The 19482-nt window shown below is 39.2% G+C and overlaps 1 protein-coding gene across 4 annotated transcripts in view; it reads left to right on the plus strand.

Moving 5' to 3' along the window:
• Positions 1-19482, plus strand: part of TRPS1 (transcriptional repressor GATA binding 1) — a 216728-nt gene that overhangs the window by 25804 nt on the left and 171442 nt on the right. For 3 of the 4 annotated variants that reach the window (XM_087747287.1, XM_087747317.1, XM_087747296.1), the window contains exons 2-3: positions 14019-14177; positions 17245-18173. In XM_087747287.1, the coding sequence (XP_087603413.1) occupies positions 14141-14177; positions 17245-18173 (966 nt within the window). In that variant the 5' untranslated portion in view covers positions 14019-14140. The remainder of the gene's footprint in view (positions 1-14018; positions 14178-17244; positions 18174-19482) is intronic. The other variant, XM_087747306.1, reaches the window with a different exon arrangement.

A 19482-nucleotide genomic window follows, 5' to 3' on the forward strand; every position in this document is an offset into this window, starting at 1 on the left:
AATAGTGATGTATCGTGCTATTGTGGAAAAAGAAGAAACTTAGAGCAAATGGCCTGCTGTTTACACAGCTAAACCAAAATAATGTGTGAAGATTGGTCAGGCCCAAATGAACCCCATAAAAAGCTTTTTAGAAATTTTAAGGGTTGCCTTGGTCAGTTTGACCACATAAGGCTTCTCTGCTTAGCCATCTGTTGCCATCTTTGTTTTTGCATTGTGAATTATGTGAAAACGGGTGTTGCAACAAACTAGGGTGATGGGGTGGCTCCAAGAACAAGCAGGGAGACGGGTAGCATTCTGTCCCTGTTGAATCAGAGAAAAAAATTCCATTTTCTTCAGGAGACAGAGCAGCAGGAATCACCTTTTATCTATTTGGTTTCATCCAAATAGATTAAATTCAGTTAAAACCTGCAACATTCAGAATTTTAATAAGTGTTCTGTCTTACCAAAAAAAAAAGGCAATTTTTTAATCTTTTTTTGATGACTAGCAAGATGTAGTCTCAAACTGCCTGAACCCTCTCGAGATGCATCCTATCTGTAGACCTCTGTCCCACTCAGACTTTGTGTACAATTTACTGAAAGTAACTTTAGCTATCTTTTTTTTTACTGTTAAATGTAGCTCTGCTTAGGTTGTCCCGGCAAAGCAGTGTGGGCAACCTTGGGTATGTCTTTTGTGAACCTATGTAGAGGGCTCAAGAACTGCCTTCTCATTTCCTTTCTAATGACTAAACTGCCTTTAAAATACAAAAAGAACTGTGCAATGCCTGTTCGGGGTATGGCACAGTCACACATATAAATGACTAGTAAGACAGATAGTAAGGATGGAAGTGGCTTCTTTTTGACAAAAGCTTTGATACTGGCAATGTTACAGTTAATTCCTTCTGACCAAGTAAGAAACATTACATATCTTGTATTTTCTTCGGAGGCGGAAGATATTGTCTTTTTAACACTATTGGCTTTAAGGGAAATGCAGAAGGTCACTATGAAAATAAATATATTTTTTAAAAAGGATACAGACAAAGAATAGCCTTTTCCCCATCTGCTTTTGAGGTAACAGTGCCCTTGGCATGTACATTTTTAAGGAATAGTGGTAAGGCTGTGCATACCCTGAAAAAGTGGATTCGTGTACGTTGTCCTGAAGTTCTGTGGGAATCGTGAGCAGTGGGTAGCTCTTTGAACATCAACCACCATATGTAATCCCTTTTATAAAGTGACCCACCTTCATCCTAAAATTAGGTAGGGTTTTTTTTGCCGTGACTGTGTCTGGTGGAAGGGTGTTTCATAGCCTCACTGCTTTGTCAGTTAAAACTCTTCCTTCTCATTTTCAGCCCAAAGTTAATCATGGCTAGTCTATTTGTTCTTATGCCAACATGATCCTAAGCTTTTCCCTCCCTAATGTTTACCTGCTTCTAGCAATTGTGTTGCTAGTCTAAATGAGTTGCACTTTACTTGTTCTTATAGAAGAGAGTCCCAACTTCCATATCTTCCTTAATTTCAGTTAAAGTTAATCTTTCTTGAACATTATAAGTAGTTTTCTTAATGCAGTGTCACCTGTGACATATCCAGTGACATTACTACTTACCTGATTCTGTTAAAATTCTTGTCTGGGACATCATAAGGCCCTTTGAAGTGTGATTTAGATTGGTTTGTAATTGTGGTCGACTACTATTTTTTTTTTCCCCTTCTTATATCAGTGAGAGTTAATAAGGTCCCAGGGATTGTTATTTCAGAGCATGCTCTCTTTCTTACTAATTTTCATTCCAACTCATAATACAACTTTCACTAGTTTTCTGTATGGTATCTTAGTACTTCTCTAGATTGAAGATACCACAAAACTTTGTCATCATCCAGTTTCCTTAGTATTTTCTGTATAAACTCACTTGAGTATTTGTCTAGTTAGATCATCCATGATGCAGCTGTTTGAAATAAGACTTTAGACCCTGATGGACTAGTTCAAATGGAAGGAAGTGACTTGAGAATAAAGTAGTAGAGTTTCAGTCTCTGCCTTGTCATTTGGCCTCAAGACCAGGCTCACTTCTTGATGAGTCTTACGAAAACAGTATAAACATAGCCATGATATGGCTGTTTTGGAGTGGGAGCGGTTAGCGTATGATGCTGCTTTTCTGAGGACACAAAGGAAATTAAGAGACATTTCCCAGTTCTTGGCTACTTGTCTAACCACAGGACTGCTCTTCCTCTCTTTTAATGATCTAGTATTTTATTTAAGGAAAAAAAAAGTGAAATAATAATGAAAAATTGGCCTTATAAACCAGAGCAGAAAGCGTCTCTTCAATATTGCTGAAATGTGGAGTGCTTATAGGAAGCCTAAGCCAGCAATGAGAAGTTGCTGTACCTCTCTTGCAGGTCAGGCACCGCAATCCTGATCTGCTGGATGGCACATGTTGCACTTCGTCTGTTCACTTGGGTTTCTACTGATGGAGTCCAAAGTGTGTAGGAGAATGGTGCCAAACCAGATTTTCTGACATGTAGCCAGGATGTTGCCAGGGTGTGCATTTGGAGGTGGGAGCTGCAGAAGTGTATCCCACAGTTTAGATGTACCCACGATCTGATGTTGGATTTTTCTGATTTAGGAAAACAAGTAAATGCCAGGCTGTCTGCTTCAGAAATGCTGTGTTGCCACAGTATCTTATGCTGATAGGCTGTTGTTGATTAATCTTTTGAGTATTCTTTGGGAATTCATTTTCTATCCGTGCGTTTTAATCATTTTCTCACTTTAACCCTTACATATTTCTAATTACAGGAAGTAGTTCAGCTGACAATGAAAAGAAATCCCTGCCTAGTGCTTTCTTGTGGGTTCACTGTTTCCAGCTTGCACAGCATTGCTGTGGCGGTGTGAGCTTGCACAATGGTCTTCCTTTTGCTCATCTTGATGCCTAAACCATTGACATTTCCTCACTTCTTGTGTTAATCTCAGCTGCGGTGCTCATATGCCAGCTTCAGCAATGCTAAGACATATTTATTTTTTGCCCCGTTCAAGGACCAAATTGACTTACAGTGCTGTGAATTCAGGGCAAAATGTAGGAATTTGCAGAAAGTGATTACTAGCTGGTTACCAGTTTAAAGGACACAGGTTACTTCAAAGGGCCTGCATGTACAATTAAATGTGTGTACTTGCCATGAGAATAAAAGTCCTAGACTTTGCACACACTTGCTATAGCTAAAACAAAAGGTGGTATCTTTTCTGTTTTCTCAAACCTTTTATAGTGAATGTGGGCAAAATCAGCGGGTACAACAATGTTCCTATTGTTTCTATTCCCCACACCTATCTCTAAAGAAAAGAAAAAAAGAAAAAAGGATGTTTCTTTAAATCCAAACAAGTCTTAACTCTCTCTACCTGTGATGAGTGAACCACTGTGTCTGCAGCACATAATCTTTATTCCACTACCCGCTGTAGACTTGCTGTTTCTCAGAGTTTTATATGATGTTTTTGTTGCTGATTTTAATATTTTCGGGAAGTTTCTCAAGTCCAGTCTCTCTATAATGCATCCTCTTTCTTCCCCCCCTCCAATCTTATGTCTCATTCTTCTTCTGTCATTTCCAGTGATTTACAGTCATGATTCAAATCGAAATGTAATGAGACATTAGGCATTGATATGTCAAGCTGTTAGAAAGACGCAAGGGAGATGGTAATTTTCAGTAATTTTAGAGTCTAATCAAGTGTGTGTATGTTGCCCAGATTACAGCGTACTGTTGAATTACACAACTACACTTTAGCTCAGATGCCAGTAGTGTTCTAGGTAGACAAAGTTCAGTTTGACCTAAAGAAGCCACAGGTTTTCTTCGGGGATTTGCAGTTTCCAAGCCCCCACTGCTTCCTACATTTGAGCTTGGGAAGTGAGAACCAGCCGGTCGGTGCGTACGCGGAGTTGCAGGCGCTACAGCAGAGGCGTACCTGCAGCACTGCCGGTGCCATCACTGGTGTGGGAGCGCGTTGCTCTGCTCTCTAACAGCGCTACCACCTCAGTGCCCAACCTTTAATTATCCCTGATGCTGTAAGCGTAATACAGACTTATTTGCGGGGTTGAAGTGAGACAAGCATGCCATCTTGTGAGCAGGCAAAATGGGAACAATATGTAGGTTCTGCTGTGTGCGGATGAAGAGTGTTATGAGCGTAGATGCTGGGCGTTTTTGTTTTAGATGCAGAGGAAATACAGAGCTGCAACAACCTGGTGTGTAAAAGGATGGGAAATCAAATCAATGCTTTAGATCTGGGACTGATAAAGAGTAATTCTTTTTCTATTAATGGGCCAAGGCCTATCAAGATGCTGTGGGATTCAATGATATAAAAGGTTATTTTTTTAAAAAAGGAAGACTTGAGTCTATGTTTGGTTTGAAAAGTAGATTCTCATGCTGGAGAAGACCCAAGTATCAGCTACTTTACAAACACATGACTTCTGTTTATTGCAGTCTCTGTTCTTTATGTCATGTATGCATATATGCACTTATCTTGCTATCTACATACAAATGGTTATACGAATGTCTTATGATATTAAGATTTTATCTGTGTGATCTTGTGCTGTTCTCATTACTCACAAGTAAAGAAGCCATGGAGAAGTTACAAAGATAATTTCTAATTCCTCTCATGCACTCTTTCAATACATACTGCTTAACAAAAGAATTGTTTTAGAGATGCTTAATTTTAATTGGCTCTGATTTCATCTCTGTCTTCTTGTAAAGCAAGGCATCTTTGCAGCATAAATCCAGTTGTACCAGATTTCGGGGGATAAGAAATTTATAGCTAGTACTAATCCCTAAAAAATGGCTACATCTATTGTGAAACAGTTTCTACAGAATTATCACAGTTTTTGGGTCCTGTATCAGTTAATCAAGTAATTTTAGAAGCTGGATTCTCTCCTGACTGCTAATGGTGCAAAGATCGCTTTTGCAGCCTTATGTCTTGTGGTTTATCAGATCAAACTGTTACAGGAGTAATTATTTACTCTTGACTAGTCCCATTTTGGGAAGAATCTGCACGCTGATGTGTGGATGAAACATTTATCTCTTGGGTTGTTTGAAATAACAATTGTGGATGTTCTGAAGCTATTCCTAGATTGGAAAATTAGAAGCAGCCCTAGCTCGGATTGATTGGCATGGGGAGAGCAAACAGCAACAGATTATTGATTGGGCAGCAGCTAGCTGAGCAGGATGACACGATCTATACTCAGCCAACTGGCTTACATTTGGCAGTCCTTTTATTCAGTTGTGGTTATCTTGCTCCATCTGTGTTGGACTCTCAGCTTCTCCACCTAATTGGCTGTGTTAATTTGTAGCCCGCACCTTCAGATCTCAGGTACATCCCAAATTCCTTTGCACAAGTTGCAACATTACTTCAAAGAAGGTGCTGTTGTAGCCTCTGCAAATAATTTTGGGACTTTTTTTGGACTCCAAGATGCCAGTGAACCCAGAAGTTGCTTTAATAAGTTGCTTTCTTTATAAGTGAAAACACGGCAAAAGCTTTCCATTTTTGTGGGGTATATCCCAGTGCAACAAATCAGCCCTACATCATTGCCGGATATTTCTTAAAACTGGTGAGGTACCGGATTGGGAATTGAGGTGCCAAGAAGGCAGCTCTGAGGAGGAAGACAGGAGCAATGCGGTAAGGCTCGCTTGCGTATAGGGGATTTTTGAGAATGGAAGTATTGGCGTAATCTGTGGTTGTACCTCTATGTAACTTTTTTTTAGAGAAGTTCTTCTACTTTTTTTTTTAAGGAACATTTAGATGTATTATTGATAGAAAAGAGATACAGTTAGTGTCCAACTAATTTCAAAATGTATCTTCAGTGGGAAAAACAACTGTCCACTTCTGTTTGTTCTCTACAGACTGCAGATTTCTGCTCAACTCCTATCGGTAGTTTTAGTGCCTGTCTATACGTTGCAGCATGCAGATTCTCTAACCTGTGTTGTCCTTGCGTTCGTGGAAATTACATATTTAGCTCTCAGAACAGAAATCAATTTTTAAATCTTTTTTTGTATGTGTTTTATGATCCTGGCAGATCGCCAAGGTTTAAATTAAATTTCCGATGTCTGTATGGTCGCAGCTAATGTGAGGGCTTTTGGCACTACCCCTTCATGCAATAAAGAATCAAAGCCAGTAGAGTAAGAAATCTTCTATCAAAAGCTGAAAGCTAGATTCATAAAATCACTTATGCAGGCATTATGAGATTTTCCCATGGAAAGTTTATGTGGGAGTTGGGCAAAAACTGATTCAAGAACAGCACTATTTGCACTATATATATTCATCCAGCAGTCAACAGGCTGACGCTGGCACCCTGTGCCAGTTTTAAAGGAATGCCAGCGCTCGCTACATGAAGCTGCTGCAAAGCCACATCAGCAGAATCTCGAGGAGTCTCTTTATTCTGCGCCCTCCTTCCCCATTTCCGACTGGAATTGAAATGGGTAAAACAGAAATCATATTCCTCAGTGAATACGTGCATTCGATTCTTACAGCTATCTGAAAAATGCTTCTCTGTTTTAAAGCAGTTTCATAACAAAACATTACGGTGGAGGCGTTATAAGAGTAGCTTTCTCATCGGCATTACACTTCATTCCTCAGCTTAACAAGAAACATAAATAAGAGATAAAAAGGGCAAATAATAGACAAACCACTCACAGTGAATCCATTTGCATTTGCTTTGGTCTTTTTTTTTATTTTACTTTGTTTTGTTTTAAGAAAGTGGCTCAGTGTTTCTGAGTCTGCATGAGGACCATATGATATGTGCTGCAAGAGAGTCTTCGTAGTCAATAGGGATGATTCCAAAGGCAAGGTAATTCACCACTGCTTTGGCTGGAGCTAATATTGGGCTCCAACGTCAGTTCTCTAATTTCTGACAAATGGCCAAGATTTCTTGAATAGGCACAGCTTTCTGTTCTGTGTAGGGAACACACAATCCACTCTTTTGTTGTGGTTGCCACTGCTGTTGTTTCTCCCCCATTCACAATGGAGAGTGGGGTTATTTGTGCCGAGTGGAAAAGCAGTGCCAAAATTCTGACTTGCTTATATTTAATGTGATGTTAATTTTTGTGATAACTGTAAAGAGCATAAGAGATTTTGTAATACGGATCCCCCTGTATCGTGACCTCCAAGTCAAGAGGGCATATTGGTGATGAAAGTTTTATCTGTCACAGGCATATCAAGATGAGAGTTTACTGGATGATTGAACCCAAATGTATAGAAACTGTTTATATAGAGATTGCCAAACATTTTCCATTGCTTTTCTTTTTATCTAAATTCTTGAATATATTACTAAATAAAATAGTCTGTGTTTGGAATGTATGGCTGTGGGATATATGGAAACTCACAGCATGTGGAGGGAAGAGTTAGAATAGGGAAATATAATAGTTTTGTAAACTTTACGTGAATATAGGTACATCATATATAGACTCAAGATTCAATTTGCTGATCAAAGCATCCAAATAACTTTGGATTTAATAATGTCAGCAATGAATGCTAATATATGGAAATTGAAAAGCATGGAGCAACAATAGCTAGCCACGCTTACCAGTATTACCCTGCAGCATGTAGATTTACATTTTTTTGTTTTGTTTTGAAATCACAGTTTGGAAATGTGTGTTCTTTTTCCCTTCTTCCATACTTCTGAATGTGGGTTCTCCTGAGCAAGCTTAGACAAGATTCAAGCTAAACAATACGGCAACATCAGAACCTTTGAAGGCTCAGTTTGGATAGGTACCCAAAGCCAAAGTCTGCTTTGATGTACATGGGCTCAACTCCTGTTGCCCTTGGTTGCCCTCTCTTACCTATGTAACTTGTGTCTGGAAACCCTTGCCAATTTTTTTCTTTTTTTTTAAAAAAAAAAAGGACATTTTTGCAAACTCATGTTCTCTTGGTTCTAGTCTGGCTGGAAAATTACTACAATAATGCCCTCTCCAGTGATGATTTAATATTGCTGTTTCGGGTCCAGGCTGTAGACTTCTGCCTCCTTCCCACTTTTTAGTTTTGATCCAGCTGAAATTTCAACCCTGTTTCAAATGGGTTTTTTTTGCTTCTACTTGGAAACAAAGTTATTTGAACTTTTCTGGAATGCTAGCCAAAACCATCCTCTTTATCCTTTCCATCTGCTCCCCTTCTCCCAAATAATTTTTGGTTCCGTTTGACTGAAGTTTTGGGCGAGGGAACTTTGATGCCTTTCTCTCATATCGCAGGCTTCACCTGGCAGAAGGGAACCGCATATCTCAGTCTTGCTCTCTCGAAGTCAGTGGGGCTTTTGCCATTAGCTTCAAGGGAAATAGGATCAGCCCATTGTATTTTTAATACGAGAGAACAAATGAGTCACCTCTTGTATCCATACCTGATTGCTCTTGCCTAGGAGCCAGGAGGTCATCTTCATCTCAAGGTAGCACTATGCTTGCCTCTGCCAATACACTCAACTCCGATTCAGTTCTGAGTCATTTGCAAACCCTAAACTTCCATTGTCTTCAAAGGACATTCGGATTACAAAGAACATTGGGTTTGCTCAGGCTGAAAAGAAATTGAAACATAGGAGATCGCCACACCTACTAGAAGAGAGTTTGGTAAGACAGTGTTGTTTACCCTAAAGACAGAATGAATAGGGGGGATAGGATAGACATGCCCACAACCTAGAGGATCTTCGATTCTTGCTAGTACAAGATTGAGGGAAAACTCCACTCCATTGACAAGAAGCAAATTCAAAATGCTTAATATAGTTGCTCTTTTTTCATTTGTAATTAGATTGTAAAGTGAGAGCTACAAGATATCACTGGTACCAGGATTGTAGTAATGTTCAGATAGCTATTGGACACTTTTATAGGAAGTGGGGATATGCAGACTTTTTTAACAACAAATTGTAGAATATGAGAGATAATTAAGGGCTATAAACCCTCTTACTCTTCAGAAAGTAAGCCACTGTCTTAAGTGTTGAGGATTAGGAGCGATTTATTTTTTTCGCAGAGGTAGGTGATTCTGTATCTGTCCATAGGCAGTTGAACCTTCTTTGAAGGATCTGGTATTGGCTGCTCTCCAAGGCAGAACACCAGACTAAATGGACCTCTGGTTTCATCTAATAGGGAATGTTCTACAATCCTATAAAGTGTAATGACAGGAAATTAATAGAATAACCAGAAGATTCAGTGAGGATGGCAGGGCTCTCATAGGAGGTGTCAGTCCTGGCAGAAGTCAGTTATTTCATTGCAGTAAGTAGATCAGGCTGGATTCTCTCTGCGGTGCAATAACAACAGATTGGGGAGCATGCAAAGCAGCATCAATACATAAAAATTAAACTACTTTTCATACACAAAGCTGAGTTTAGATAAATGCAGAACAGAGAAGCAAAGGCACAATATTCTCTGAAAGTGTGGCCTTTTTATGCTGTTTTGGAGACTAATTTACATACAAATAAAATGTCAGCTTATCCCATAACTGTCATGATAAATTGAAGCATTTAGACTTTTGCATGAGGTGCTCTTTCTGTACCTTATTAAATTACAGGATCTTGGCCTTTTGCCAAGTGCTAGGGTGACACTCTCTCTACTGAAACGCATACAGGAGAGGGATATGGGCCTGGACATCAAGAGAAACCAGGTTCAGTCACTAACTAAGAGCCCTGCCTGCATGTCACCTTGAACACCTTGATTTTTGCATCTTCTCTGGAGATCATTTTATTTATCTGTAAAATGGCAGTGATAGTTTTCCTGTTTCGCAAGATTTTTTGAGGTTTAACAGGTTGTCATGTTTACAGAGTATTTTTAGATGCGTGATTGGAAGCCAGGGCAAAGCAGATCTTTGCCTTGTCGGGCTCCCCTATCCTGGATGGATGGCAGGGGAGGTCCAGGAGGAGCAAACTCTGTAGCAGGCTAGTCAGAAATGCAGAGCAGCAAACTGTTGCGCTCAAGCACTCTTACATGAAAGAAGCAATGGCAGAATTCTTCATTTTGGTTGCAAGATACTGTAATATTCCACCCCGTGTTGCTTCTTTAGACAAATCACCTTTTGACTTCAGTTTCTCCTGAAAGTGCCTTCATGATTACTCCAGTAGTGAGCTTAAAAAGAAATAAGTGCCTGGAAGTAGGTTCAAACGATGTGTTTTGAAACGCCACTCCTAAACTCTCTGAAATGGCCAAGCGTCTGGTCTATACCCATAGAAAAGATTAGATTTATTTCAGTGGCGAGATGACTACTAATATGTGCTGTGCTCTGAAGCATATGGTAATAGAGAAGATCATTTTGAATTAATTTGATGTGATTTAATAAGAGATTTATTTGATGAGAGTTGTTTGAAGGTGATGACACTTTGTAGCTGAACAGGATTTAAGATGTCCAGAAGTGCACCTTTAGAGATTTGAGAACAATCAATGTTGGGAAAGTAAATGTAAATGAGAAGGAGCAAGCCTGAACAGACCGCAGCTTTTTTTCACTTGTCTCTTTGTTGTAAACTTTGTGGAAAAAAAAAATTGCAAAAAGCTCTTGGCAAATTGGTGATCAGGGACCAAACTGAAGAGTCAAAAAATGTGGAAGAGGAAGAGAGGAGGTCAAAAACAACAACGTTTTGCTATAATACTGCTCTACTAAAATGACATATAAGGCATGGTTTTCTCCTTGCATTTTCTAGATTGATGAAGCTATCATAATTTCAGTGGAGCATGCAGAGTGTAGAATATCAAGCAGATACATATTGACCAAATACACTGTTCGATCCTGCCAAATTTTACTGATATGAGGAGGCCTGTTCTACTCTAAGCAATCTCAGGCAGGAACGAGTAGCCATGCAGTTTTAGGGCTTGTAGAAAAACACGTATAGCTTCAAAAGTCCTTTGGAATTAGTTTGTTGCTTGCTTAGAGCCGTGACGTTCCCTGTCTTGTACGGTGTATTTGAAGACACTGGTGCCAAAGGGGAAGAGGTGGTCTTGTTGAAGAGGGAGTTGCTTGTTCTTAAGTTTATTCTGCCCTCCCATGCTTTATGGCCTGATCCTTGAGTTCCTTACACAAAAGGGGTTTTTCTTCCCTTCTCAGCAGAGAAAGGGTAGGACCATATATCAGTTGCTCTCAGACAGGCTTGCTCTGAGAACCGGAAGCAAAGCTGGGAGAGAAGTGTTGTGTGTGACTGCATCTGACTCTGTGTCCCACCCAGAGACAGTGGGGATGTGAACCTGTACACGTCTTTTTTCTGTCATTTTGCTGTTCAAGTATCCACGAGGAAAGGTGGAAAAACGTGAGCTTTAGCCAGTCCTGTACTGCTGTGTCTGAGTTGGGGGGTAGTTTGCATCTAATGTAAAAGAATTTTCAGTGAAGGCAGCAATTTCACCTGGAATTTCCAGTGTGTTTACAGATTATTATTATTATTATTATTATTATTATTATTATTATTATTGTTATTATTGTTATTATTGTTATTATTGTTATTATTGTTATTATTTTATTATTTTTTTTAAATGCTTACATTAGAAAACATACAGGTCTTTGAACTGTGGGCTGTCCTGGTTAGCTTGTTGACTTTCTGGTTGTGCTCGGCGCGGGTCTGGGCCAGCCCGACGGGCTGCGGCGGAGGGCTAGGTGCAGAGTGGCTCCCTGGGGACAGAGCCCGCTGTGGAGATGGTTTCCCAGAAATTCACTCTCAAGACAGGAGCTTTCTGGCTTCAGAGCTCGTGTGCCTTACAGCTGCTTGATTGTTATATGGAGAGTGGGGAGAAGGCTCCAGATCAGTTAGGACTTTATGTGCTTGATAGAAGCCGACACTTTGAACACTTAAGGGTTTTTTATATACAGCACAGCAGACAGTCTTTGTGGCCTATTTATGTGTAATAAGCTAGGTTTTGTTTTCTGCCTTGTTTTTTTTTCTTTTTTTTTCTTCTGTGAAAGAAAAAGAAAAAAAAAAAAGGAGAGAGAAATTAAAACCACAGCAGTATTTTCCCATGCGGCTATAGTGAGTATCCTGCGATCTCACATGATCAGCTGTCCTGGTGGGGTGGAGTGTGGGAAGGTGTCAAAATATGTCTCTTAATATTTTTTTTTTTTTCTTAAAAGGGAAAGCCAGATGAGTGCCAAAAACCCTGTTCTCTTCTCTAGCCCTGCAGTAACAAACTACATGAGTGTATGTTATTAAGATGATAAGATTAAATTTCTAGCTACTAACATGCTATCACAACAGCAAAGGGGGAAAAAAGATCTTGAAAAAATTATGAAAATTAGTCTGACGGTCTCCTTTTAATAATAAGATCACTCCCAACCCCAACAGACAGTGTAGGCTGGAATTCCACAGGGCTTTTTTGTGGTCCTAATGATTTTAATAATACTTTGTGCTATGTAGCACCTTTCATTAGAGGATCACAAAGTGCTTTACAGTCACTAATTAATTAAGCCTCACAACACTCCTGTGAGATAGGTAAGTATTAGACATATATTAAGCTGATACACTGAGAGTTAATGATTTTTTGCTGCATTATTCTAGCAAAATGATTGATGTTTAAGCGCCGTATGTGCATTATATGTCTGTGTGTGGGTGTGTAATATATATGAGTGTAAAAATATTAATTTTACTATCCCTTAACAAAGAGGTCCTACTTGAGCCTGTTGAATATAAATGCGTATTTTCATTTAACTTTTTGTTGCTGCAGCATATTGACTGGTTTGCTATGTGTCTGCTTGTGCATCTACTTGTACAAAGATTAGTCAGTGACATCTCACAAAATTCAGACATCTTTCTAAATGTATTATTCTGTTAAAAAGAGCGTATGACTAAGACCTGACCTAAACCTGCAGTGCAAGCACAAGGCAACAACCATGCTGTTGCAATAGGTTTTGATGACAAGTCATCACGTTCAATAAAAGTAATGAGCAACAACAATGACCCATTGCAGGAGCTGATGATCAGCAGGTAATTAGCCATTATCTTCACCATGCATAAGAAACTATTGATTATCAGAATTTACTTTTTATTTTTATTTTTTTAAAAGAGGTACAGTAGTCACTATGGTAATTCATTATCCTGAATTACAAACTGATTTTAGCAGAAGTTTTCACTTTTTGCTTTCAGGGATAAATTGATGTGAGTGATTGTTGAACAGAAAAGTCTGTATCTTGCAGATGCATGAATCGTGTAGAGTAGCCTTGGCTGGTTTTGAGGGAAACTATATATAGCTATTAGTGTTATTTCCACTTCAAAATAGCTGAGGGTGATCATATCAGGTGAAAAAAACCCTCATGGTTTAAAGGTAATTTCATCATAATGAAAATAAGATACTAAACCCTGGATTACAGAGCCCAAAGATGAGTTCTCCAGCCTGGGCCCTATCCAAAGTTCCCTCAGCTCGAGAAGTCTCTTCATTCACATCAGGCTTAGTAATTCTTTTATTTTGGGAAGATCACCATTTCCAGTGATGAAAAGGTAGTTCAGTCCCAATGGCTGTTCATCACTTGGCCTCTTCACTAACAGCCAACAAATGTGCTTATTATCGTGATGGCATTTTTGAGATGTGGATAGTTGCCCACTTAAAGTAACACCACTAAATTCATTTCAAGTGAGACACGAGGCAGCCAGCAGATGATAAGTTTCAATTGCTGATGGCAGAGCCTGGATATGAACGAGTTATTTGTATTCCTTTATCCATCCCATTAGGCCAGTCCCATTACAATGCACAGTACCTGTTAATATATGTGAATTTTTAAGGCACTTTTAATTTTTACAGCATTTATCCAGCTCATTTTCAACACTTACTTTAAACTTGTTTTAAACTTGTTTTTTGGTGAACATCACTTCTGAGATAATTTTTGTCTCTCTTTCTCTGTGTGTGTGTGTTTGTATGTGTGCGTTTGTATGTGTGCGTGTGTACAAGAGTGTGTGTGTCTGAGGAGAAGGCAGCTACGGAATTTCTTATGCTTGATGGAAGCAGAGAACAGCAGCCACTATTTGTATAGTGCCCACTAATAGATGCATGTGAATGTGCAATAGGCATAATAATGTTTTTAAGTAAAAACCATATTTTGAATGCATAATTTAGGAAGGAAAACCTTTTTTTGTTTTGTTTTGCAGATATACAGATCAGCTCTCAAAATGTCTTCTGTGTCTTCCGTGCATCTTCTAAGACAATTGCATTAGCCCGCCTGCTAGTTGACTAGTAGAATTAATAATTGTAAAAAGCACTCTAAAGCCACATGCCTTATGAAGTCAATGCTGGGTATGATTTTACAAGTATGTGATCCATTTTTTCAAGTGAAATTGTTAACTGAAAACGTTCTTGGCACACAATAAAACATTGTGCAATCTGTTATTTGTCTTAGAGATAATAATTTCAGAGTGGCTATATTCTTTCTATATCTAACTTATGACTTGCTAGGGGATGGTTTCTTCGATTTAGGAGTATTGCAAATGTAGTTTTATTTACATGCTATGTCTCTGAAAAATGATAGTGGCGGAATTTCAGCGACAAAAAAAAATACTGTGCCTTTTCTTACTGTCCCCTTGAGTGGCTATCAAGCAAATAAATGACAGATGATTTTTCAAAAGCTAAAAGAAACAAGAGGGGAAAATACTTTCAAATTCAACTTAAGAAAGTTTTTTTATTTAGATCAATGTTATCTTCTTTCCTTTCTTTCTCCAAGTGTAGAATATTGCATGAAAAAGCTCCATTAGGCAGATATGGGTTTCTTCCCCCCCTCCATTAACACACGGACTCATAGATATGTCAGGAAAATTTGAACCAAAGTATCTAGATCTGGAGTACTGTCTAGTTAGCCTGTATACAGTCCAGATTTTTCTTTTCTTTGCTCTATAGGGATTTGTTTTCTTTCCTTTCCTCTTGACTCTCTTCTGTCAGTTGCTACGAAGATAGCAAAGTCTCTAAACTTTCCTTATCTGCCAAAAATATCTGTAACAAAAACATTTTAAAACATTGCATTTAGTCTTGTTTAATTTTGACTGAGGTAACAGTCACGATGTTTACTTTCTCGATTTCTGATTTTTCTTCACTGCGTAGCTAGAACTCCTTTCTCTGTCCTCTAACTGCCATGAATTGCATTTAAACAGAAGTTATTTTAAAAATGGTTTGGGATGTGTAACCAGGAGAAAAATACAGACTTAGCTGAACACCTACCAGAGATGCTCACCAATATTTTTAGTGTGTGTTAACCAAGAGCATTCATGAAGTCCCACAGAGAAGCAGTAATGCTAAAAGGCTAAGGACTATCTTTATACCTTGAATATTATATGCGCGCATGTTGTTTTAGTAGGCTGAGTCTGTATTGTAATAGTTCTCTCACCACAACAGGAAATCTTTCTTTTCTCTTAGTTCTGAGTGACTTCATGGTTCAGAAGTTACCGGGGGAAAAAAAAGTAAAATTCAGTGCATACATATCCCAGTAGGTGTGGTTGACATTAAAGAGAAGACACTTGGTTCCCAAGCATGTGCGTCTTCTGCAGTAAGGAATCACAGTAGGCATTTAAGAAACCTATTAAGACCACACGGAGTGTCAAAATTTGTGTAACACGAGCTGGCATTCTGTGTGAAAGCCATTTCACTGTAGCCCATGCTGCCTGTGGATCAGCTCAACCACAAAGACAACAGAGCCAGCCCAAGACACAAGTTGAACACTTCCCCTAAGAAGTTGTCTGTTTTTATCAACATAGCATACAGTGCCCTTTCATGTGGAGCAGATGTAAATAAGAGGATGTACAGATGCCTGTTCTTTGATTTTTAACCTCCGTCCCCAGCCGTACTTCTCGAAGTACTGTTTTGAGAAGGTCATCCATGGCTTTTAAAGGTCTGGATGCAACACCATTTGGAGCACATCAGTGCTGCTCCTAGAATCGCCAGGTGGTCCTCCCTTCGCAGAGCAATATATATCTCCAGTGCCTCCGTAGGCACCTGGCCGTGGCTGGCCTGGGAATGGGGGCTCAAGCTTGAGTCTGCAGCTCACATCTCATGTGTGGTACTGCAAGCTGCTGCCACCGGACCACACGCAATTTGGCAAAGAGAATCATCCATCACTCTACACAGCATTGGCAAAGATAAGAGCATAGAAAAAGTTGTAGCACATCTGTCTTCTGCCCATAGCTAGCATGTGAACAGAAATGGATCAAACCAGCTGGTGATGAATATCAAATCCAGAACCACACAGTGGAGATTGCAGGGAAGTTTCATATATATATATATATATATATATATATATGTATATTTTCCCTAAGTAGGCTGGGGAAGGTAGATATGTAGCGAATGAGGAATTTGGTTTACTGCCTGCATAGTCTGATTATTTGTTCTTCCATAATCTCCCCTGTTCAGCTAGCAGCTAACTCACTGGTGGCAGACTCCTCCTTTCTCTCTGATCCTTATTGCTCTCCTGTCTGAGCTTTCTTAAGTGGATCCTGGAAGTCTACTTGCAGATTTAGCAATAGTGGCTATGTCTGCAAAGAGGACTGAGCAGAGGAAGGTTTGGCTGTTTAGATCCATGTGGATTCCAGGTGTTTTCGGGGTAGATCCCGACTCAGTCACACAGCAATGTCAAATGTCTGGATCCAGGCCTGTAAAATTTTATTGACAACGGGTTTCCTAATAAAGTTAGTTTCTCTTTGTTTGGCAAATAGAACTAATTACATGAATAATGGACTGTGGGGCCAGACTCCAGAATATCCATATAATCCTGTTTGAAGTTTATGGGCAGTAGGAGGGGGAGCTTTTGCTATAGAGAAACTGATACCTGGTTAGGAAAAATACTTTCTCTGAAACCTCAGTTACTTACTCACCTAAATCTGTTTCCTTCCTAATAATTTGTTTATGTGCTCCTGATTATGTCTTTTAGGTGTATTTTTGCAAAGCTACGTTATATGTAGTTGTACAGTGTATGAACATTAGACTGCAAAAGTTTATTTTTCCCCTTAGTTTTTTAAAATGATTTTAAAAGGAAGCGTTCATTTAAAATTATTTCTGCCAGACCATTATCTTCCAAAAAGATAATGAAACCTGTAATTCACTCACTCTGATGGCAGTGTTTTTCTACTTTAAAATTGTCTTTTATTTAAGTTCAGTCTCAGTGTGACCATTTTTTTTAATATAAAGTTCCAGTTTTCTGCATAGACTAAAAACCTGCTTGACAAAAATTTTCTGAAAAGTCGATGTAATCATGTAGTTCAGAATGCTTAAAAAAGTGCGAGGCTTATAATCTGTTATTTATCTTGAATAATTCTATAGGGTGTTTTGCTTTTTTTCTTTCTTTTTTTTCTTTTTTTTTTCTTTTTTTTTCTTTCTTTTTTTTTTCTGTGGTAGATATGGTCCGGAAAAAGAACCCCCCTCTAAGAAACGTTGCTAGTGAAGGTGAGGTACAGACCCTTGAGTCTACAGGTACTGAAAGTGAAGAGTCTGGAAGGAAAAAGGAATTTTCCGCAGAGCAGATGCAAGAAAACACTGACCAGGGTGATGCGGCAGAGTTAAATAACAAGGAGGAACTTTGCACGCATGTCCAAGAGCCATCTTCCAGCATTAAAAAGGACTTGAAAAGCTCAGTGCTGAGTGAAAAGGCTGGCTTCAATTATGAAAGCCACAATAAGGGAGGAAATGTTCCATCCTTCCCTCATGATGAGGTGACAGACAGAAATATGCTGGCTTTCTCATCTCCAGCTGTTGGGGGAATCTGTGAGCCCTTGAAGTCTCCTCAAAAATCAGATGCAGATGACACCCAAGATGTGGTCTGTACCCCATCAGGAGATGCAGCGGAGACAAATGAGGAGCATCAGATGTCGCCAAAAGCTTCAGATGAAACAGTGCAAGTGCAAAGTGGTCAAACTGATGGCCAAGGCTCAAGCCCGGTCCCCATGGCCTCAAAAAACCCACAAGTGCCTTCAGATGGGGGTTTAAGGCTGAACAAATCTAAAGCAGATTTGTTGGTAAATGATAACCCAGATACGGCGCCTCTGTCTCCAGAGCTTCAGGACTTCAAATGCAACATCTGTGGATACGGTTACTATGGGAACGACCCCACAGATCTCATCAAACACTTCCGCAAGTACCACCTAGGACTGCACAACCGCACCAGGCAGGATGCTGAGCTCGACACTAAAATTTTGGCTCTCCACAACATGGTGCAGTTCAGCCACTCCAAAGACTTCCAGAAAGTCAACCGCACTGTGCTTTCAGGAGTGCTGCAGGACATCAATTCCCAGAGGCCTGTCTTATTAAATGGGACTTACGATGTGCAGGTTTGTATTTTCCCAGCCTCCCCGCTTCTGCTAACTGCCTTCTCAACTGCAAAAAGTCAGTTATTTGCAAAGCCTCTCCTACCTACGCGATTAACGTATTTCATATAACCTGCTTAAACCTTAAGAACCATTTTTGTCTATTGCAGCCAGGCTTTCTGCAGGTCTGCTGAGCATCTGGTACAGTAGAGTACTTGGCTTTTTGACCAGTGATATTTCTGTGTGCGATTTAGTTGTTGTGGTAATCAATGGCAAAAGATCTTATTCAGCAGACAGGCAAAATGCTGAATTGGTAATCATAGCTGAAGGATTCTCTGTCACGGAAAGAAAAGAGCAAATAATAATGAAAAATAACAACCAGATAGACAAAAGACAGCAGCTGGAAATTAAAAATGTAATCCTAAATTATCAGCTGCCGAGAGTCAAGATTTGGCTTATTGATCCTTTATTAGGATAAAATAAATGGCAAGTCTTGGCAACTCCAAAGTTGTCTAGTGCCAGAAAAGCAGGATACACAATGGTTATTTAAAACATTTCAAAAAGTAACAGTAATCCACGCTGTCCTTCACATTAGTGAGCACGCAAGGAAAGGACTATTGCCTCAGTCGTTTTCTCATCTAGTTGGAACAGGGAAAAAAATACAGATACTGCTGTAAAAAAAAAATCTTATTTTTATCATAAAAGAGTGGACTCAAAAGCTTTTTTATGGAGTCTCTGTTAGTTTCTTATCAGCTAATATTTAATTAGTTAAAAAAAATGATGCTGCTTTAAAAAAAATCCTCTCATGAGTGAGCTGAGAGATGTGGTAGGATACTTCAATATTCTATTATATAAAAATTCAGATTTTTAAGAAAAAAACCTGAACATAACCAAGTTTGCATACAAAATGAGTTCAAATGTCCATTCCAATTTCAAGTGTATAGGACATGATGTCCAACCTGGTAGTAATCACCAGGCAAAACTCAGGGTATGTTAAAATAAAAAGGTAGAAGGTGGAAAATATTTAATAATGCTTGCAGAGACTGTAGGTATAGGATTTGCAAAACAGGTTAAGATGGCTAACATCTAACTTCAAGTAAGAAGCTGAAACCGGAACACAACTCAGGAACTCGAAGCTTTTTAAGTGATTTAAACTTTTCCTCTTTTTTCAGAAACTCTACAACTTCTTTGTGGAGCAGCAAATCAAACTAAGGTCGTTATTATGCGTAAAAGCTGCAATCTTTGAACTGCTGTCTTACTGAAAGATCACTTCGCTGTCTCGTGTCAGACACTCTCTCCTGTCAAACTGTGATTAGAAAGCAAATACGTGATT

This window comes from Nipponia nippon, unplaced genomic scaffold (genome assembly GCF_047370975.1).
Source record: "Nipponia nippon isolate SJK-2023a ecotype South Korea unplaced genomic scaffold, ASM4737097v1 scaffold_1, whole genome shotgun sequence".
Classification (NCBI taxonomy): domain Eukaryota; kingdom Metazoa; phylum Chordata; class Aves; order Pelecaniformes; family Threskiornithidae; genus Nipponia; species Nipponia nippon.